At 43.8% G+C, this 22,721-nt stretch overlaps 2 protein-coding genes across 21 annotated transcripts in view; one reads left to right on the top strand and one right to left on the bottom strand.

Moving 5' to 3' along the window:
* The window catches only part of slf1 (SMC5-SMC6 complex localization factor 1), a 29,308-nt gene extending 16,508 nt beyond the window's left edge, over window positions 1-12,800 (bottom strand). Inside the window, exons 1-13 of the mRNA XM_035640203.2 lie at window positions 12,689-12,800; window positions 11,731-11,956; window positions 11,488-11,641; window positions 11,113-11,244; window positions 10,256-10,321; window positions 9,583-9,729; window positions 8,740-8,909; window positions 8,454-8,588; window positions 8,122-8,275; window positions 7,724-7,892; window positions 7,150-7,295; window positions 6,495-6,604; window positions 2,940-3,019 (exon numbers count right to left, since the gene is read on the bottom strand). Of these exons, the coding sequence (XP_035496096.2) occupies window positions 2,940-3,019; window positions 6,495-6,604; window positions 7,150-7,295; window positions 7,724-7,892; window positions 8,122-8,275; window positions 8,454-8,588; window positions 8,740-8,909; window positions 9,583-9,729; window positions 10,256-10,321; window positions 11,113-11,244; window positions 11,488-11,641; window positions 11,731-11,768 (1,501 nt within the window). The 5' untranslated portion in view covers window positions 11,769-11,956; window positions 12,689-12,800. The remainder of the gene's footprint in view (window positions 1-2,939; window positions 3,020-6,494; window positions 6,605-7,149; window positions 7,296-7,723; window positions 7,893-8,121; window positions 8,276-8,453; window positions 8,589-8,739; window positions 8,910-9,582; window positions 9,730-10,255; window positions 10,322-11,112; window positions 11,245-11,487; window positions 11,642-11,730; window positions 11,957-12,688) is intronic.
* The window catches only part of kiaa0825 (KIAA0825 ortholog), a 111,344-nt gene continuing 100,773 nt past the window's right edge, over window positions 12,151-22,721 (top strand). For 5 of the 20 annotated variants that reach the window (XR_004794575.2, XR_004794574.2, XM_035640185.2 and 2 more), the window contains exons 1-3: window positions 12,184-12,275; window positions 12,716-12,821; window positions 17,984-18,120. Coding sequence is in view for 15 of the 20 variants with exons in the window: in XM_035640185.2 (XP_035496078.2) it covers window positions 12,217-12,275; window positions 12,716-12,821; window positions 17,984-18,120 (302 nt within the window). In the remaining 5 variants the exon portion in view is untranslated. Of the gene's footprint in view, window positions 12,276-12,688; window positions 12,826-13,710; window positions 14,066-17,983; window positions 18,121-22,721 lie in introns of those variants that run through there. The other 15 variants (XR_004794573.2, XR_004794576.2, XM_035640183.2 and 12 more) reach the window with 12 other exon arrangements.

Here is a 22,721-nt window from a genome sequence, read left to right as displayed (position 1 = left end):
TTTTCTATAAATCCCCCGTTTCACACTTTAATAGAAAAGTTAAATGTATGTGCTGCTCTTTATATCCCTTTAGTCTGCTCGCTAAATTTCTGTAAAGTGTCGCTGGGCCTGCCGATCCATGGACCAAAGAGCTGTAACAATGCCATTTGTCTGGAATGTGTTAGGAAGGTATTCTGTGCCAGTTATCGGTTATATTTTTAAACTTGAAGACCGTTGCTGCTCATGGCTCTGGGAGCAATGGCAGCACGTTAATTCCCCCCAGTTCAAGATTACTGCAGCTTTCACTGTGCTTTGGAAGAAATAACTGGCCTTAACATAAGTGGCCCTCATTTATAAATTCCACCGGTGGAGATTTGAATGCTAAGACGTTTCCATTAAATTGCTCAAAAAACTACAACATGGGGCAGCAACAATGGCCCTTGATGCTCCTCTCAAAAACACATAAACCTTTGCAGAAATGTTGGGGTGGTTTAAAATCAATATTCATTACAAAGAAATATTTTGATTTACTTGTTAGAAAAACAGATGAAGCTGAATTAAGTGAACACCACTGGCGCTGTGTTTCCCCTGGCCAATGTCCAACACACAGACTTCTGTGGTAGTTCATGTTTCTGTCTCCCTGTCCCCAACTCCAGATTGTGACCACAATCTGATGACCACAACTGGTGTCGAGATGCATTTCAGTTCCAGTGTACATGAGCCGATTAGTCATTTAAACAAAAGATTCGGTGGAGCTTCAATAGAAATGACATTAAGTCGCACCCTCCATGTTCTCATATGGATGGTACATGTCCTACCCCATCATGAATAAGTGAGGAAGATGTCAGTCGATCACTATTCTGTACCGCAGCAGAGTAGGGATGAAATATTTCTCTTGAGGTGAGACTGTTTGGCCAACAACTGTTTTCAAGCACGAAACAAATATGAACCTTTCTGTCTTAACTTTGAAACCAACACAGATTGGAAGGCCCTAAAATTCTCAGGTAAAAAATGGTTTTACAATTCTACAACAACAGGGCAAACTTCCTCTGTTGAGGAAGACAGTGCAACACAAATGAAAGTCGTAGCTCTTTGTCGACCTTTGGGGGGGAGGTCCTACTTAATAATATCTGTCTGATTTAAAAATACCAGGTTAAATCAATTGACTTTAAGTATGTCTATTAGAAAACAGTCTACGGGTTATGGCAGTAACTACTGACTCGGTTAAATAGAGAGAATGACTCTTCAATCAATTAAAGGTCTGGTGTGTAGGAATAATGGACATCAATGGGAAAAAACAAATAAATATAAAATCATTTAATTAATTATGTTTTCATAAGGTTCACTTGACGCTTAAGATTTAGTTTTTTCATGAGCTTAGAATGAGCGCTTTACATCAGGAGCAGTTGCTCTTCCCCTGAGTCCACCATGTTGGACCTTCATGTTTGGACAAACCAAACACCGGCTCTAGAGAGGGCCTTTTGCACTTTTATGTACCTGGAGGCCACCGTAGATTCCCCCACGCGCTTCGAAGGGGAGGCGAGACGTATTCAGTTGGTTGCAATATGCAACTTCATAATTAAGTAGATGTCACTCAATTCACCACACTGAACCTTCAAAGCAGTTAGTTAGTTTTCTAAGAGTTACCTCTCTTTGCTGGATAAAGTTGGTCGTGCAGCCTAAGTTCCCAAGAGAAATCCACCTAGTCTTTGATGAATTCTGCTGCATGAATGACAACTTTGCAGGCCTGTCTCAGTCATGACACGACGCTAGAAGCAAACAGATTTTAAGTCGTGGAAAACACACAGCACTTCTTGTTTGATAATCTACACTCACACTATAGTCGGGCTGATTTAAAATGAAATCTCTGCTGAGCCTCCAGAAGCAAATATGGGACTGAAAAAGAGAAGTTGATCCCAAATCCCCTCAACCCTTCTCAGCTACTGTGACAAAGATACTGAGGTTGCAGGAGGCGAGACAGATGCTCCAAAGCAAAGAAGTGCAGCAAATAAAAGAGTGAGCTAACATATGTGGGTGAAAAAGCCTGTAAGAGAAAGGGAGGAGGGGAGAGAGGGAGAGAATTGGATGAGAGGGCGAGAGGAGAGGATGCTGTGCCGATGGTTCATCAAAAATTAATGCCGACCGCATCGGTATAGAGATCACGTAGTGGAAAAACAACACATGCCAACAGCCTTGAGTCTCCTGCCTCAGCCCTCCCTCCCTCCCTCCCCCACTCCCTCTCCTTTACCCTCCACCCCTCCTTCACACCAGCACAGGGCCTTTCTGATCAGGTGGAGGGGGGAGATATGAGCTCTGACACCTTTCGAGAGTTCACACAGAGTGCCATACCTCTAATTGCAGGAAGTTCCACCGCTGCAGTCGCGGTATATCTGCAGTGATACCCTAATTGCTGCATTTAATATCCCTAAAATGGAGATCTGAGGCGCGTGTGTACTAATGCGCGGCACTGTTTTGTGAGAGAAAGCCATTCTTTTGTTCCTCCGGGCCATTTATTTATTTATCGGTTCCTTCTTAAAAAAAAGGTATATAGCGCACATGCAAAAAGCAAAGCAAAACAAAATGAGCGCGGTTGAATTTAAATGTGAGCAGAGCGAGTGGAGGAGGAGGAGGCGCGATACAAAGGGCGGTGATACAGTCCACACTTTGCCCCGAATCGTACACGACAGGCCCACTTATGCAGCAGAGTTGCCCTTACAGCTGACTGGATGGAAGTGTGGTCTGATGCAAATCAATCACTTTCCCCATACATTATGCGCTCTTCATTAAACTGAAAGTGATGACAGAGCTATCATGTCGCTCATTGCTGATGACCCAGTGCAGCGCATCAGTCCATCACAAGCGCGCGCGCGTGTGTGTGTGTGTGTGTGTGTGTGTGTGTGTGTGTGTGTGTGTGTGTGTGTGTGTGTGTGTGTGTGTGTTCGCGCGTGTGTGCGCCGTACCTGCTGCATTGACTCTGTTCAAACCCCGGGGGATGTTCTCTTTCTCCAGACTTGTTTCATTCACCAAAGAGCTCTGGGTTCTGTATGGAAACAAAGGAAATGGTCAAGACAGGTTATGAGGGTAAGACACGCAGCACATGTATTTACTAAACCTAATTCAATGAGAGATTTCCCACGATTCACATAAACAAGTCCAATGTTTCGGTGACTGACCATTTCGGCGTGACAGCGAGGAGACCCGGCGGTACAGAAAGTGGAACGGGCATCACTGAACTGTGACAGGTGCCATTAGCAAATGAATCCCTTGTGGAGCCATATCATCTCATACGAAATCTGACAATATCCGTCAAGCCCCCACTGTGTTGGGACACACACACACACACGCCAAATCCTCCGTTCCCATCTCCAAAGCACTTTTCCTCCCACTTAACGCCTCAAACACAGAGACGGAGAATCCGATGTGAGCAAGCACATTAGGAGGAATAACTAGTAAAAGAAAGTGAAGCCTCTTCAAAGTAGTGGCGTGCTAATAGCTGTGGGCTGTCACTAGTCGTGTGAGTGGGTACGGGAGATCTGCCTGCATGAAGCTTGACAGGTGTCTTGTGTGTATACGTCTGTGCGCGTGCGTGTCGCGCTGCAGCGCGGTGCCATCCGTATTACAGCGAAGAGGCTTGTTCCCTGGTAATTGGCTTGTTCAGAAGCCAGGAAGGAGCTCCCAGCAGTGAGCAGGAAACACACGTCCTGTCACGCATTGCTTGTTATTAGCGGGGACAAGGCTGAGAAGAGATGAGACAAGCTCTCTCTGTGCATGTGTGTGTGTGTGTCTGTGTGTGTGAGCAGGAGAGAGAGAGAGAGAGTCCATAAGAGTGTTTAGGATGATGGTGCACCGCTTCTCATTTCGAACCACTTCAACCGAGTGTCCCCTGTCCATATAGGATGGCAGCAGACGACGTTGACAGTACTTGGCTTGTATATGCCTCGGCTTCTCCCTCCCTCATGGCCTACTTCAGGAGACAAATATACTGTCAGTGGCCCAGCGCTCATTTCTGAGCCCGGGGCAGCATATACCCTCTGAGGGCCGACTTTTAATAAATTATATAATGTAAACGAGTGATGGGTAATGTATGTCCAATGCCACAGCGCGAAGAGGCTACACATTACACAAAAAATAGACAATGTATCTGTCTCCATTGTTAAATATCAATTGGATTGTTACATTAACAGGCTTTTCTTGAATCCATTATATATACACCGAGTATACACAGCTTTTGATCAGAGGCGATGGAGCCAAAGTAATGAAACCATTAAATGGTTTGAGTATGGTGTCCGCAATACACAGAGCTTGATCAAGCCAGCAGGAGGAAAACCTCAGTTTAATTACAGCTTCCCTTCTGCTAAAAGCACTCACTGCCTCGCAGCCAGCCAGCGATTCAAACGGCCATCTTAACAGTCGGTCCATCAGCCATCCTGTCAGCTTGGTATGGCTTGGACGTGTGCCCTAATGCCAGGCTGTCTGTCGGTGTGGAAGGAGCACACGCTCCATCTCTCGAGCTGCGGTGGCCGCCAGTCACGGTGAAACAGCCTAATGTGATCTAACAGCCAGGAATGAAAGATAAAGGGGGTCATGTGGCTCCTCTCAACCTCCATGACCCTCCGCCTAAGATATCAAATACCCAACATCTTGCCAGTATTTCATCTCATCTACCTCTTTTGACAGTTTGAAAAGGTGAATAAAATGAAACAGAGACCTCACGACTTCTCTATTGAAACCACAATCCCATTTGTGCTATTTCAACCTGTTGTCTTCCTGATGACTGTTTTTTTTTTCTTATCTTGTTCGACAGTGATCCGCTCACTGTTTCTCTCTTTTCACAGCAGCTTCTACTGCATGTAAAATTACACTGAAGGCGCGTAGTTTGAGGAGCGTGTTAAGACTCGTAAATGCTTCAATATAAGATGTGTTAATTGATTATGGGTGTCAACATCACTGAGGATATGTGTAATATCAAGAAATCAACCATGGAAAATGAGGAGAGAAGATTCACTTTTGCTTTCTGTTCTCCATTCATCACAGGCTTTGTCATTTTGATTTCATTCTTTCTTTTGGGGTCAAAAGATTTGACATGACCCTTTGGCATTTCTTTATCTCAGCCACACAGGTAACCTTCCTTCTTTTATTCCATTCATAATCTCATGTCTATGTCAAAACAAACTAAATCCCTAAAACTGTGAGGAAAGCAGAAGGTAGAACGAGAGCAGAAACAGAGGGAAGAGGGTTTCTGGTCATCACATGAACCAGTAGCCTTCACATGAACTTGCTCCCTGGTGACTTCTGCCTTTCTCTAGGCCAACTACCTGCTGGTGGAAGAGCAGATGTCTAACACGGGGTACAGAGAGTCAGTGAGTGTGTGTGTATGCGTGTGGGTGTGGGTGTGTGTGTGTGTGTGTGTGTGTGTGTGCGTTTGCATTCAAAGGGGGATTTAGTATGCGAGAGGGAAGATCAAGAGAGGCGAAGAACGGGGGTGAAGGCTGGGAGCTTGTGGTCGTAGACAAAGGCCTGATGGGATATCCTACCCGGCCTATCTGTCGGCTTCCTGTCCAAATCAGACTCAGCAGTGTGTACGTGCATGTGTGTGTGTGTGTGTGTGTGTGTGTGTGTGTGTGTGTGTGTGAGGAGGGGTCTAACCTCCCTTTGCACCCCTTCTGTCAGCCAGCACATACTGATAGGATCAGACCTGGGCATGACCCATCACATGCCAACTCCTCACACTCTGTCTGACCTCCATTTGCCTCTCTCCAGCTTCCCCCCTAGTTCCTCCATTCATGCATCTCTGCACTCACTCCTCCCCTCTCCAGGTGTTCCTTTGTTCCCTTTCACTCACGTTTTTCATAAAATCTGCAAATTTGTCACTAATTTTGCCTCCATCTTCTTCAGTCTTGCCTTAAATCTCTTGGTGGAAACCTGACAATTGTTCCTTTATTTGAGACACAAGAGCCAACAGAAAGCGGAAAGAGTGATGCAACCCATTTGACAGGATGGCAGAAATTGGCAGATTCTTTTTTACAGTTTCAGTGAATTCTCACCAGCAACGTGTATACTCTTACACACCTATTTTGTTAACTGCTAAAACTGCCAAATGGTGTCTTGGGCAAACTGAGCCTTGAAAACACTTTATCTTTTGGAGGAAGCAACAGATGCAATGACTGGATGTGATACAGTCTTAGACATCTGGACATGTACAGAGACTCAAGGTTGTCTATCTAAATCTACCCTCTAATTGTTTCAAGTTTCGAGTTAGACGGGTGTGAACAGAGAGAGAGAGACAAGTGAGACAATTCACTTGCGGTCTAGTTCACTAGGTTCAGTACGGAAAAAATGAAATGACAACATTATGTCTGCGTCGGTTTGACATGTATGTCGAGTAATAACTTATTGGCATTCGAGCAATAGCCACATCTGCACGTATGTCCTCACATGTTCTGCTCCGGGCTCTTGTGAAAATGCACCAGGGGAGACTAACAGGGTTATTATACAGACAGCTGTGTGTAACTGACCTGCAGTCAGTCTCCTGGCTGCTGCAGCTGTGGGGGGTGGGTGCAGTCCTGAGGCGAGCACCGCCGGGGCTCTGAGCTAAACTTCCCAGAGCAGGCAGGTAGGACAGCACCTGTCAAAGAGACACACAGACACACAAGGTTAGACGGTGTCTTCACATTTCAAGTGAATTTGCATCTTTAGGGGATTGCGGAAGCACAAAGACACCAGTGGTGAGTGAGAAAGCCAGATGTTCTACTGCAACATAATGTAACGGGTCGACCACATCAGCAAATTTCTTATTTTCTCTGTAGCAGCAATGTGTAACATATTCTATACAAGTTTTCTTGCTGCCAAGTTAATAATGCGGAACATCTGTGTTTTAATTCTTTACCGTAAGACAAAAGCACAGTGGAAATGGGAAAATGAAATGATTGAAACTAGTGTATTTAACCTCAAACATTTCATACCAATTGTGTAGTTAGTTTATGCACTTACTTAATTAATGCTGCCCTTTTTTTTTCAAGTGTGTAGTTTGATCAGAATTTGTCAAAATGCCCCTGTACAGTACAGTACAGGGCTGATGAAAGCAGTGGGAATGTTATCTGTAATTAAATGAAGAACACACGCACATGTGCACACATACACACATACACACATACACACACACTGACACACCATTTTCTTGAGAGAGAGGGGTTCATCCCCCACAGTAAATCCATTTCTGCAACAGAGATTTCTGAATATGGCATCGGTCATCGCCAACTTAAGTCTGGTAGAGGAAACCCTGACAACGAGTTCCGCCAGAACCTCTGGAGATAAATCTACAGCAAACAGCAGAAGGAAAACATATAAAACATACAATACTGTCCATAATTACTTTGGTTGAAAAAGCAAGTTGTTCTGGTCAGAAAGATTAAAAAAAAAACATTCCCACAAAGTTTTGCCTGAGTAAAGATTCAGAATATACAATGTTAATATTTTAGCTAAATATCACAATTAAATTACAAAATGTATTTCCTTGCACATTATATTTCTCTAAAAGCAGCCGGAAAGTTACAATATTTCTGCTACTGTATTAGTCTTCTTGGGATTGACACTCTTAAATAACATTTAAAAAGTTAACAGCTACGAACCCAAGGACAACATTGAAACATATGACATTCCACAGCAGAGAATCAGAGAGCAGAAAACAGATATTCTTTGAGATATTACTCCTATTGTGCATCTTTCCGCAGTTTCTATTCCGTACCCTGGCTGACAACGGCAAAGTGCTCTGCCAGGTTACTCAGGCCATTTTCCACCAGGTTCTGGTTCAGTTTGAAATGCTGCTGGCACCAGAACTCCACCAGCACAGACAGGAGGTCCAGCAGGGTGTTCGCCAAATGCAGCCTCTGCCTCTCATCCCTCTCAGCGTAGTCCTTCAGTGAAGATAAACAATGTCATCTTCGGGTTCAAAATCACACTAGGGAGTTAGCAAGTTCTAAGAATACTGTATAAGAATTTGCTGATGTCAGATTGAAAAAATTACCCAACAGGCTAAAACAGATCAAAATATGCCTACTTGTGTTAGTTATCTGCTGTTTAAATACTAGTTAATGCACCGTACAGTGAGAATAACTAACGATGCACAAGTTCCACAGTATTTACCTCAGTGGCAGCCTGAACTATGAGCTGAGTAAGTTGTTTCACAGCTTGAGAGAGCAGAGTGGAGCGCTCCCACACGGTCCAGAACGTTCCATATAGCAAAGATCCTGACGCTGATGCCTGAGAAACTCCTGTTCCCTGAGCCAGCACAAAATCCCTGCGCCGGAGAAAAGCAGGGGTGAATGAAGGAAGGACAGACCATCTAATCCTGATATGATTCATTAAGGAATGAACGTTCATATCTAAGGGAGGTGGAGAACATAAAGAACAGTGTTTATTAAACACTCCCGCTGTGTGTGTGTGTGTGTGTGTGTGTGTGTGTGTTGGTTAGGTACCCTGAGGTGAGAGAGTGGAGCTCCCCCTGGAAAAGTCTGAGGACAAATGCCACGAGGTCACTATGGAAACGTATCATCGTTGGCACAGCAAGTTCGGGGAGGGGGTGACAAGTGACCTCACTGGACAGGCAGTAACTGAAGTGATACATACACAAAGACAAACAGAAAATGTATGAGAAAAATATTTTCAAAGGGAGAGAGGGTCTTTTACCAAAAAACAATTCAAAGTGTAAAAGGATGTGTGCGAGGAATTTAACAAGAGCATTTCCTGTGACATCAGGATTACCTGATGTTCGTCTGTAGAAAAGGCCAAAGGCCCGTCTTACACCGAGGACACTGTAGCACCTGGGAGAAGTATTTTCTCACTCTGCTGGGAGGCAGCCAGGGTGGGTTGGTAGAGAGCAGGTTATACATGACCTGCAGGAAATTTCTTCGGAAGACAGACGTGGCGCTACCCTGTGAAAATAATAGAACAACCCAAGTTTGAGTGGTTTTCATATCTCCAGTCAAATTCCAACAGACCTGCAATGATTATGGCAGATAAAAAGGGGTTAGTGTGTGTGTCCCATTCAGTAATAGCAACTGAGTTAAGTTTTAAGTAATTTACAAATTATATATAGGTCACGGCTCAGGCTGTGGCGCCTGGGTTTTCCTGCACCTCCTCCCTTCCCATTGTGTATGCTCCTGTGTGTATGTTCTGTGTGCCTGTTATGTGTGAGTGCGATTGGGTTTGTGTGTGTGTGTGCGCGCGTATATGTGGGTGTCATTAGGAGAGGCTCAGCACCGGCACCTGGCGAGGCAGACACAGATGCGCGCGATCAAGGCAGTATAAAGACACCGTCTCTCCAGGCAGACGTTGCCAGATTATGAAGTTCTACCGGTAAAGACTGATGGTCACCAAAGTGAACTTTTCCTGTGCGCAGGACCTGGACTGGAACGAGTCGAATCCTGCATCTCTTCATTCTCCATGCCAGCCCTCACCGGCCAGCTCACCTACCTGTGCACCTGTGCAGCCTTGACTTGGTTCAAACCCAAAAATGTTATGGAACAGGTAATACAGTCTTATCTCCCCTGGAGCCCACACAGCAGCAAGTGGGAATTTCTGTCAGTCTGGTAATGCTGGTCCTACCTGCTGTGCGTATTCTAAGAGGGAGATCAGGTGCGACGCTGGTGGCAGGAAACCAGGAAACATCGCATTTCTGATTGAGTCCAAGGCTTCAGCAAAGAGACCACACTCTATCATACTGCCGACATTGCTGAAGTCGGTTTCTGTCGCCTGGAGGAATAAAAAAGGAACAATGATGAAATGTAAGCGGTATATGGAAAGGAGGAGAAAACATGGCACTCAAAGAGACGGACGGCAGAAAGAGGAGAGAGAGAAAAAAAGTGAGGGCAGAAGGGTAATGGAAATAGGAAGTGAATGGGCATCAAAAGTTCCTAGGGGTCATTTCTGACTGTCACTTATTGGCAAACAGCATATGGACTCGGGGAGAGCAGAATGGAAATACATGAGCACTTATAATAGCAGTCTCATGGAGATCCACTTGGGTGGGGTATGGACAGGACAGTGGAGAGTATTGTTAATAGGCCTGCCAATCAAAGCTCTCAGATCAACTGACAGTGGTAGTTAAATCTGTGACCTGAGTATGATGCTCGCTTGCTCTACATGTCGCTTTCCGTTGAAAAGTATGACAGAAAGGAAATTGAATGACCTGATCTTCTTGATGAAATACATAGTTATTTTAGAGATGTATCATAGCGATCAGGGTTGGGGGAATAGGCTGGTATGTCTGCGTGTCTACCTGTGACTGTAGACGGTAAGGGTCATGGTAACCCAGGAACTCAAGGAAGCACAGTCTCGGCCGGCCCTATAGCAAAAGACCATATTTATATTGTCAAACACATTCATAGCCCCTCAAAAAAAGATCATTCAAGGGAACAAAATGCAGACCAACTATAAGTTTACAAAAAATACACTTCAGGGGCCTGTACTACGAAACAAGTTTAACATACCCAGTTATAGATGTTAATACAAAGCTGGATATTAACTGTCTCAGTCAACCATGTGTTTTCCTATCCGGTTACGAGCGCGTTCATGTGGAAGAGGCGGAGTCTTTTATTACAAGCGACATCCTCAGGACCATAAAGTGTTCAATGTGATACGAGAAGAAACACTGGTACATGCACCTGTAGAAGTCACAAGTTCTTATGATATAAACCATGTTTTAAGAAAAACATGTTTTATTCGCATTATCATTGAGATGTACTATTACAGTCTCTGATTGGTTGGAAGTTGTTGGAAAGACATTCCCAATGGTTTATGGGATGGGTAGTCCTTCACTCTTCAAATAATTATGTACAAAGTCTTGCACCTTTGCCTTTTTACTCTTTTATACTCTTTTGTCCCCATCAGGATCCTGTAGAATGATGGTTTCCAAGTGATCTAATTGGTCAGTAGTAGGACAGGTGACTGGCTTTGATCTCTTATCCCGAAATTAACATGCTTTCCTAAGGTGATTTAAGTGAACCAGCTTTGTAGGACAGAAAACCCAGAGTTAAACATTAAGTTACCTCGATAACTGCAAATCCTGTTTCGTAGTAGAGGCCTCAGTGCTTCTGTGCAACATCATTCCACAAACACACACAAACACACACAAACCTCCTGTTTGATGACATGGGTCCTGAGCTCCGTCTCCAAATTAGAGAAGTCAACATCAACAAAGCTGGTCTTCATCATCATCAATCCTGGATGATTACCTGTTACGTTGAAATGCATATCTGCACAATTGCTCTGCAAAAGAATAAGTGTTTAGACTTTCAGATAAAAATTCCCAGCCAATATTCCTACATTCAAAATAAAGCCTAATAAAACTGTCAAAGTAATAGGTTTAGCAACCAATCAGAGGGGAAGTAAAAGCCTTTAAGACTTGAGTACTGGCTGCATTAACTAACTGAGGACTACAGACAGCATAATAATGAGCATTTAACAGTCAAATTAAAAGAGTATAACATGAAACCTCCTGGTCTGACTTACCCCAAACAGGTGCTGGACAATGTGGCTCACAGGGAAGCAAGGAGCATTGTGGGATTTGGACTTCTCTGTCATGGGTTTAGCCATGACATGAGTGATAGAGGCATGAGAGGGAGGGGGGATGTTGTAAACTTCGGCCTTGCCAGCTACTAGAAGCCTGTGAAAGATGAAAGACTATGATATTAATATCATAGTCTGCAACTATATTTAAGACCCGAGATTGATTACTTTTGTGTGACAGCTCACCGTTTGAACATGGCTCTGCGGGCGGGCTCTTGGACCATGAGGAGAACCTTCCACCCTTGGAAGGCTCCTGCTAGTCTGCCACTGACCACGTTCTTCCGCCACTGCCTGACGGGGTAGAAGGCAGACGAGGCGCCCGTGGAAATGGCCACCTCATAGAGTTTCTCTGCGAGCCAGGAACCATTCTTAACACTGTCCAACACATAGTCTGGAGTCACAACCCACTTTCCTGAGGGAGGATTAAACAAGAACTCAAATGAAAGGGAGAACAGCCTTGTTGTGTCAGTCTTTTGACTTCAAAAGGAGAGCTAAATAGAGGAATATGAATAATTTTTAAAATCTTTGATCATCATCATTACAATAAACCATCCCGACTGACCTGCAGCACAGGCTGCCAAAAACTTTTCACTGGACAACACCTGTGGGATTATGAGATGGGTGCTGGCATGCTGATAGACCTGGAAGACAATCACCTCAACTCTCAAATCCATGTTCGATGATATATATTCAGTTCAGTTATGTTTTACATCAATCAAAACTATTCACATGTGAGAAATACATACTAAAAAGACTTATTTTTTACTTGTTTTTTATTAAAATTAGCTTGGAATTATTAAGTTGGATGACAGATTTAAAAACACAATGCGATCGTTTTAATAACACAATAGAGGAATTATAGCACAATTTAAGAATTAAAGTCCATTATAAAAAAAATGGAATATACAATTTGATCAAGAGAACATTGAGTTAAATAAATTCTGATAGGTATGGAACATCCTCATCGATCAAGTAACCGTAATAACATTTGCTGGTGGCCTGGTTTTCATTATTTGGGTTTCTACTTTCTATTACTTTGATGGTGTGAGTGGCATTATAACAATAATTGTTAGACAAAGGACATGAATCCTAAAACGAGTCCGTCAATCCCAACCCCAAATGTTTTGGAAGGACCCCTACTCACTGAGCCACCAATGTATTTCCCACCCAGCTGCAGGATTCCCTGGACCAAAACTCTCTTCTCATCACGGTTCTTGATTCCAGAGATCTGGAAGACGTGTGAGCGGCTCTCCATGCTGAAGAAGAGACAAATGCAAGTAGGTAAGTGGAACCAATTAAGTCATGGGAGGGGAAAAAAGCAGCTTTTCTCGTTTGATTGCATTGTCTTAGATTACTGTCGCTAACACTGTTGAGGGGGACGAGGGACATTTGTAATTTCTCAATATCAGAATACTTGTTGCATGTTGTGTTAGAGGGATTTGCATGTAAACAAAACAGGTTGGCTCCAACTATCTGCCCGATGAACACCTTCTTAATAAACTTGCACCTTTCCATTCTCAGAGATGACAAATTACCAAAAGTGTGCGTCGTGTTTACTCATCAGTACATTTCCAGTTGTTGGCATTATTTTTGTTTTTTTAAATAAACACAGCAGACGGATCGTGTACCTTTCTGATACCAATGATCAATATCCCTGCGTCCTCCCGTGTTACGTACAGGCGCGCCAAAACCCTCACACCGACACCAGCACATCCAGTGAGGTGGGCAACGTTTTTGTACCGGTGTCTTGCCGCTTCTCCCGGAAAACAGATGTTCAACTTCGTGGACAAACGCACTTTGCTCATTAGTTTAACTGAAAAGTGAAAAGTGTGTGTATGTGTGTGTGTGTGTGTGTACAGTCCTTTCGGTTTCTCCGCCGCCCAACTTCCATGTGTTGACAACCTCCTGGCGCAGCTGACTACTGTGGAGACGGGGGGGGTAGTGTGTGTTGTCTAGGCTTTAGCAGCGTATTAATGGCAACATTTTCTAATACATCCACGAATAGTGTATACTTATTATGTGTCATGTGAACGTATTCATACAATTACTGTATTTTATCAGTTATTCGGTCGAGACGGATTATACCCCCCCGTTTGTTCTGTCAGTTGGACTCTCCCACAAAGCGGAAGTCTTCTTTGACTACTTCCGGGTTGTTGTCACGGACGCTTTCTGTGCCCGGAAACAAGCAGAAAACAACAGGTTATCACGTCAGCCTCAAACTAACGGGATTATCCGATCGATTCATCGGTTTGGTTTGATTCGGACTGAGACTGTTGTTCATGAAACCGACTGGGTGTCACAGAAACCGTTCGCTGCATCGTTCGGTTGACGTTCAGAGACAGCGACGGATGATTCACTTCTATATTGAATGGGGGCACATTGGCCGTTGAGTTGTCGTGGTTTGCAGCTTTGTTGTCATCTGTCCTAGACAAATGTCAGTGAATGCTGACTGCTCCTGTTTCCCCCAACTGTTGTGGATTCGTTTATGATCATGAGACGAAAGTAAAGGAGCTTGTAAAAGGTAAGACACACAATTAACGTGATGTCGCTCGAATGACGTAATCAGTGCATATATTAATTTTATGTTTATCTGTATGAGGTATTCCTTTTTTTTCTGTCTATTCCAAAATCAGCAAATACAGTGGCGTTGCCAATGTTATGAGACCAGCACCTTCCTGTGATGTTGATGATCCAGATGTTAATGGCCAACACCACAATATACGTACATATTAGTAAATATTCGAGAATCAAACATTATTATAATGAACTGTATCATCAAGCCCCAGGATTCATTCACACAATAACAACTAACAATCTTGATGATCAGTTAAACGTTAATCGGTCAACACCTTTAAGTCCTAAGATGAAACAATGCCAAACATTTGCCGGCTGCAGCTCCTCAAATCTCTGGATTTGCCGCCTTTACTTTGTTTCAGGTCACTGTCAATTGAGTTTTAATAAAAGCAACATTTTAAATAGAAATTGGGATTATTAGAATTTCAATTTCAACTGTTTCCCTACACACTGTGGGAAATAGTGCACGAGGTGTGTGCTTGTTGGATAGTTAGAATCGCTGTGGAGAGTCCGGTCACAACTCTGGGTTTGCTTCCACAGAGAATGGTTTCAATAACCAGGCCTTGTTTTGATGAAAAGTTCCTTTATTGTTCCTTTAGGTGTCTGTATGTGGTTTCTTAGTTTTATATATTTTTGAATGTGATCAAGTTACTCAGGGTCTCGCATCGGTGTCTGCTATAATACAAAAGATGGGTTTCTGAGAGGATTCACTACCTGTTATATGCGATGAAGGGATTGTGTGTGACTTTGACCCTGTGATCATTGCATCAACGGTGATTGTGTGATAAGATTCAAATCAACGATTAGCAAGTATTGGAATGAACATTTAAACTGTGCAACATAGTACAGTTACTCACTGCTCAACAAGTATTTGGTAAAGAAGAAGGGCACAAACAACACAAGTCGAGCAAGTACAATGCACAATGCAATGTAGCGAGCAGAATACTGTAACATGACTCAGAAATACTGTTACAGGCTACAGTAGCAGTCCGATTAGAGATTGATTCGCCAGCTCATCATCAAATCTGGTCTAGACGATCTCGATGCACCTCACTCAGCCAGGTCACGTGGCAAAACGCCACCATGGAAAACAGGTCAATAGCTGGACTCTCAGATATGTGTCAATACAAATATACACATACAGCATGTGGTTGATACCTGAAAATACTAGAAAAGACCAAGATTTGAATATGATGAAACCAAGTTACAATCAAATGAAAATCATATTTATTTTTAAGCCTAGCTGAAAATTTGGTGGCCATTTCACTTAACTTAAACAACAACAATTTTGATACTCATTCAATCATTCATTGATTAATCATGAAAGCCATATGTAAAGAAAAAATAACATAATTTGCAGGCTCCAGATGTTCATATGTGATGATATTCTGTCTTCCTCTCCTTCAAAGTGAATACCTTTTTGCTTTAGACTGTTTTGGGATTTGTAATTTTCATTATTATTTGATATTGTGCGCATATTTAAAAAAAATATTAGGCTTCTTGCAGCTCCAGTGAGCACTGTGCTGGTGTATTTATTTTGTACTGAACACCTTTTCATGCAGTTATCAACACAACCATGCAACCTCTGCTGGAATCATGACATAATGATCCGCTCCAGTGTGACAATATTGTCTTGATTTTCAGTGGCTGGAGTTGACTCACTGCTCAGGATACGTTCATACTGTCGAATGATGATCATTATTGCACAAAACAGCGACGACAAGTAATATCAGGATATATCATGTATTATTCATTCCCTGAGTGGGAGCTAATCACACAGGCGTTCGTTCCTTGTTGCACTGCAATAACACAATGTATTTCAAGAAGATGGTATGTCCACATATTTCCCTGTAGTAAAGAAAAAAAAGTGACCAATATAGGTTAACAGAGACCAAAGCCCTTAACTGAGCCATGCGGTTGAACAGTAACAGTGCAGCCACGCTCCCCCTGGGTATACATGAGATAGTTCTCCGCAGTACCGTGATTTTAGAATATACACCTATTTAATTTATTATGTTTCCTTTACAGCAGACTGTTAGGTACCCCTTTTAAAATAATGTTGACTTTAACTTGACATGCTCTAAGTGGCTTTAAAGCGGCGGCCTGGGGGACGTGCTGCTAAATATTTCAGGACAAAGTCATTACTGTAAATAGGCCTGTGTGTTAGCGCGGCTGGGGTAGACAGGCGGCAGCAAGAGAGTGAGGACAGTGATGTGTGTGTGTGTGTGTGTGTGTGTGTGTGTGTGTGTGTGTGTGTGTGTGTGTGTGTGCGTGCGTGTGCGTGTGTGTGTGTGTCTGTGTGTGTCTCTTCCCGTGTTCTAATAGCCTTGGAGTCGATGTCTCAGGCAAAGAAGCGCCCGGCCCATTTGTCCCTGTTGCAACACTGGGAAACACAGGGGCTCCTCCAACATCTGCTTTGTAAAGAGCTAATGACGAGACAATGGAGACTGGCTGATTTAAAGTATAGTACTAATGAGGCCCTGTGTGCTGCCTGGAGAAGTTTGACACAAACGCACTTGCGTGCACACACTCATGCTTAAGATTACGGATGATGTGTTGGCAAAGCAGGAGGTAGACACCCAGCCGACAAACCAGTGTGTACTTGAGTGTGTACACCCAAGTGTTATGTAGCAGACACTATTCAAAATCACACACACACACACACACACACACACATACACACACACACACACACACACACACACACACACACACACTAGGCTCAGCCCATATAATTACAATGTTGAGTTCCTAATCCATGGATTGAGAATCTTCCCTTTCAGCAATGGTTGTGCATAGACCCCTTCTCCGACTGTGGCGCAGAGGGAGTGTGCTGATGAGGGGAAACAGTATGAGAGGAGAAGAGAGGGAAAAACAATAAAGGACAAGCTTAACTGGTGAGGCTGTCAGCGGAGGAAAATAATATTTGTCCAGCTGGACAGGCCTCCCTTTGTGTGCGCTAAATGAATGTTGAGTTCCCTGTCTGCCCTGTCATGGAGAGTGGCACAGACTGTGTGCAGTGGCGGAGAAGCGGCGCCGAGTGCGGGGAGCTGCTTGGAGTTTGACAAGGATTATTAAAGTCAGAGCGGATGACGAGGAAGGGGTGAGAGGCGGAGTGTGAGAAAGCCAAATTGACACAGACACTCTCCATTACCTTCCACTTGACTCGTGTTGATGACAGTGTTGATATGAGACCCGGCAACACGGCACCAGCGTGGGATTGGCTGTTAGCACAAGCGTTAAGCACCACATAGGTGGGTGGGTTGGGGGTGGCCCCCAGTTCTGAGAGACGTAGAGAGAGATGAGTTGTTTATTTAAAGCCTTGACTGAAGAGCATCTCACCTCATTGTTTATTTATTTGGTCTATTTTTTCCCCCCTGTGTTAACTCACCAAAGTGTCAGTGGGGTGGAAATGGTTAGAGGCTGAAGCAATGAATTTTGATCAGGGGTCTCCCTCTACAGCAAATGGTTTTTCTGGGGAAAGAGAGGAGGGGAACTGGATGAAACTGTTTTTGTTGACGATAAGCCTCCCTTTGTTTCGAGGCCTTTTGGGGGGCAATTGATTTGTGCCTCTTAATAAGACACCACTTTGAAAAGAAGTCAAATTAACAGAGACCACATGAACTGTGAGCACGTAAATGTGTGTGTGACTGTTTGTGGTCAGTTTCGTGACAGACAACTATGATAATACAACACCACGTATCATGCAGCTGATGGGTATAAGTTGATTGAACCCTGGCACCAATTCTGTCTTTTTGCATTTTGGGGTTTTTATGAAGGGAAACACGTTATACATGTACAGTGTTTTTTTATTGCTATAAAGCTTCCATAGCTCTCCTTCCTTCTCTTGTTCCTCTCCCTGCAGAGCAGTATGGAGTGGCCCGATGAGTTTCCTGACGACCATGCCTTTGTGGAGCTGCTGGTTCCAGGTGCTTCGAGTGACCTGGACTTTGAACTGTTTCTAAAAGACACAGAGGAGAAACTCAATCTCAATGCCAGCAGGTCAGTCAGAGCAGTAAAAGCATTGATTTAATATGCCATCCTGATCTTTTTTTTAAATTTCTCTTCTCTATTCTTTGAATTCCATATCCTCAAATGGCTTTAACGTGCTTAATCTTTACGATGTCAAGGGCCAGTGTGATAATAAATACTGTCCTAATTGACAAAGGAACTACATAACAGAAGACACAAATGTAAAAGTGAAGTTTTTTGAGGCAGCATGTTTCTGGGGGATTATTTTCTGTGATTGTCAGATGAATGACAGGAAGCATAGTACAATATAATGTGCAATTCAGCATAAGAACACGACACTCACACATAATGATATGTTAATGTTTAAACAAAATTTAAACTACACATTTCATTTGACGGGTCGTATTACTTCTCAGATAAGTTTTTCGCAAATGTGGAAGGCCAGAAGAATTGTCTCATTCTTATTGCAAATGAACAAGCTCTGATTTTTTTCTTTTATGCTTAAAACCAGTGAGAGAGTTGTGCAGACACCAGCAGCAATGACGCTATGGCGCTATACCTGCATCAATGAAAGACTTAAAAAAAAAACCAGCATTGATATTGTTTACAACTGTGGTAAGTGGAAGTGTACACAGTGTAGAGGTATGATTTCATGGTTAAAATCTGAAAGACTGCAGCCATCTTTTTGCTGGAACATAGACATGTGCGTGTGTCGGACTGATTTAATTTCCCTCTCTGTCTCGTGTTACTGTGGCTGTGTGCTCTTGAATCTGAAAGGCAGTAATGCAAGGTCTGATTACAAGTGACTCCATCAGTTTGCACAGCTGAACAGCCTGTTAGTAAAATACAGTTGTCCAATGAAAAAAAAAAGTGAGCTGACAATGACATTTCACTGTGCACTATGCAAAGAAAACGAAAAAACCCTCTTGATCTGCAGTGTCACATGCAGCATCGGAAGTGGGGTCAGCTACGGGAGCTCACTATGGGAGTTAGACTAATAACATCTTGTGTGTAGTATAGGTGACTTGTCTGATTCGGCCTAAACTGGATATCTCTCTTTACCCTGTTTGTTCACGTGTGTAAATATAGTCTGTTGGATCTAATCAATGTAACCCTGTTGACGACTTTCAGTGAAGTACAAAAAAATGTGGTTAACCTCTGGTTCATGCGGTGGTTGCAATGAGTAGCCCGTGAATGGGGGCACTTGTCAAACTTTTATGAATTATCTTACAATATCTTGTCTTAGAATATTCCTAACATTCAGGGTCAAATATTTGACAGCATAACATGAGAAAATAATCATTCTTGGTGGTTCAATTCTATTAATTACTCAAACAATTCTGCCAAAACTCAAATTTGACTTCTTTTTTTTTGTCGCTGAAGACTGAAATATAGATGTCTATCAATGATGGCAGACAGGGATAGTTAGAGACTGGTAGAGATAGAGAAATAGGGGGGCAGGAGAAAAAGAGAAATCTATATTTTAGGTCTTTTATCGTTTGTGGCGTTGTGAGGCTGAGGGCAGATGATGAAGGACATGCTAAATGTAGCAAGTGAACAAAGCCTCACTCTGGCACCATTAGTGCCTGGGACTCATCCCTTCCACACTCTTTCTCTCTGTCTCCCTCCCCTTCTCTCTCTTTCTTTCCTTCCTCCTTCTAAATGGGAACATAATAATTGAAGATTCCACATCTTGAAACGAAAACCCTTGGGTAGGTAATTCAAGGCTTATTACAGAAGGCCGGGCCATTTTTCTGCTTTCTAAGCATTAAAGGGTTATTTTGTGTTCCTGCAGATGGGAGAGGGATAACCATTATGAGAACAAAGCGTCCGGATAATGGAGAATGGGGCTAAAAATAAGGCAATCCTCCTCTCGCCGTGGGGGACCACTGGTCAGTATCTCTGTCAGGCAGCAGCTCACTTCCTTCCAGACTACTTCAGGACATCGCTTTTACTATCTGCACACATCCAAACCTCACAAGACCTCCCTTTGGCTTCCACCATGGTGGGCTGCAGACGTACGAGCACCCAAACACACATCCACAGCTCGCTCACCTGCTGCCTAATTGACTTATCAGTGTCTGGGACAAATTACGGAAGTGGAGGAGAGGAAAGGGGAACCGAGGGATGGGGGACACAGAGCGGCCCACGGCCGTGAAGGACTTCAGTCAGTTCATGGGTCAAAGTGACTGGCCCGCTCCCACTTCTCAGATGTCAGAGATTTTCCTAAGAGCTACTCCCTAATTGAAGGAGATTAAGATAGGCTGACAACGAAGCTGGCTCTCCCAAATTGAAATGCTGTAATCCATTAGTTTTCATCAGATGGGACAGTGGCGCGGTGCGGGGCTGGGTATAGGGAGTGGGGGCCACCAGGAAAAGACCTCTAATGAAGTGTCAGTACAGGCCTGTAGACTGCAGACGGGCCTCCAGTTTCACACTGACAAGCAAAATGGCTCTCCCTAGTCGGCTGCCCATCTTGATCAGGGTACAATATCAATACTTCTAAATTTGATTCTCGGCGTGTGTAAGTGCTTCTGATAGTCCGGATTTTGCACGCGTGTGCACTGAGGGGGAGTTGAGAGTCTGCCACAGTAAAATATTGTGCAAGGTTTCCCTTTCAGTGAACAAAAATACTCTTCTGTGGTTCCTGCAATATGTAGTTGATGCTGTGTTAAGCTGTGCGTGACACGTGTGTTAAGTTAGTATATCAGCTGTATCTGTTCTCCAGTATCATTGGCGGGGCCCGCTGGCTGGGGGCTAAGGGCCGAGGGCACTAAGTGGGCGATGGACTCGGCCAGGACGGGATCTGTTTTCAGCCTGCTCATTCAAGCCCATTCACTCCCTTACCCCTCGCAGAATGGGGCCCTTTGATGAAGGAGATATTTGTTCTCAGGCGGCTGGTTTGGCACTGACTGGCGCTGGGGCTTATTTGAAAGGGATCTTGCTGCCCCTGTTGCCTCCCACCCCCCACCTCCTGTAGGCAAGCGAAGGGGAGTAGAGCGCGACAGACAGACAGCCCCACAGCAGCCCACCCACGTTAAATTAATTCTGACAAGGAACTTAAGATAACGTCAAAGCGCTGACTAATCGCGGGATTGGGTTTCTGTAAGTCAGGGAGCTGTGAAATGTGCCATCATATCTAATAAAAGACCTCCGGTTGCTCCCTTTCTCTCTCAGCGGTGGTGAGGGATGGGGGGAGTACGGTTGCGGTGTCGACTGTCTAGCTAGACTGGTCTGAAAAACAATTAGATTTCACTTTAGCAGTGAAAGTGCAAGTGTTTGTGTGTGTGTCAGTGTTAGAGTAAGATGATTGACATGTTTGTCAAGAGGCCTAAAGAATCCCTTCCTCCCAGTTCTCTCTCCCTCTTTTCTCCTTCTGCAAATCTTTTGTTGATTTCTTCTCAACGATTTTTGCCATTACAGGTTAGTCCATTGTCGTCTTTACTCAGAAAGTTGAATGGTTTTATTTTCTGTGACTCCTCTGCCTTCTACCCCCCCCCCCCCCCCCCCCCCCCCCCCCTTTCTCTCATTCCCTTTCTGTCTCTTTTTCTCGGTGTCTGAGCTGTTGGCGGTGGAAGTCATCAGGTTCCGAGCTAATCCCGCCAAGTTGATTAAGCTGCAGGTAGCTTTCACACCGGCGGCCAAAAGGTCGCAACATTGTAGAGAGCTGGATGGACTTCTTGACACAGACTATCCACATTGACTTTATAACTTACAGCACACGGCCCTAAGGAGGTGTAATTGAAAGGCGAGAGTAATGAAAAGGAAATCGGGAAAGTTAGAGTTTTGAGGAGAAAGGAAGTAAGGGGGTGGTGTGGTGGTGAGGGGCAGTGTGTGTGTGTGTGTGTGTGTGTGTGTGTGTGTGTGTGTGTGTGTGTGTGTGTGTGTGTGTGTGTGTGTGTGTGTGTGTGTGTGTGTGTGTGCTTGCGCATGTGCGTGCGTGGATACCCACACAGCTTGAAAAGGTATCTGAAGCAAGTGCTGTTGCTGTGGCCATTAGAGAACATTGGTGATGATTGGAAGTGGAAGGAGTATGAAGCCTAAAAAGCCATTGTCTGTCCTGCATTAGTCTACGGCATCACATGGGTTATTAAGTAAAAAAAAAAAACTATGTGTAAAAATTGAGTTCCAGGGACTGCAGTAATGGCTCAGCAAGTCCTGGGCTAACAAGGTGGATGTCCTATCAAGCTGCAGTTTAATCTGACCTCAACTCCATAGTTTAGTGTACCTACGTTTTTTTGGGGTTGTTTTTTTTTTATTTTATGAACTTCAGAGAGTCGCTGAAATGTGAGCTACAGATGGAAGCCCATTTGAAACCTGCTGTCTGTGATGTGAAGTCCTGGGGTAGAGCCCAGAACGAACATCCATGTTTATGACGTACTATAAACACACACACATACAATGCTCTCTGCTGCCATTTAGTCTGCAGCAGGGTTTCATTGCAAGACCTGGCATATGACAGACGTCTATGCTGAAATTTAAATTCAGAAGATTTCTTACTTATTCTCGAATGTATATTTCTTCTCTCCATATTGAGCCCAACCTGAGTGATCTTCAAAAAAAAAAGTATTTTTAAGTGTACTGTAACCACATTTTGTTTTTCTTTTCCAGAAAGTCATTGCTATATTCTC

This window comes from Scophthalmus maximus, chromosome 19 (genome assembly GCF_022379125.1).
Source record: "Scophthalmus maximus strain ysfricsl-2021 chromosome 19, ASM2237912v1, whole genome shotgun sequence".
Taxonomy (NCBI): Eukaryota; Metazoa; Chordata; class Actinopteri; order Pleuronectiformes; family Scophthalmidae; genus Scophthalmus; species Scophthalmus maximus.
Note: the sequence above shows the minus strand (reverse complement) of the source record. Positions and strands in the feature narration are given on the sequence as shown.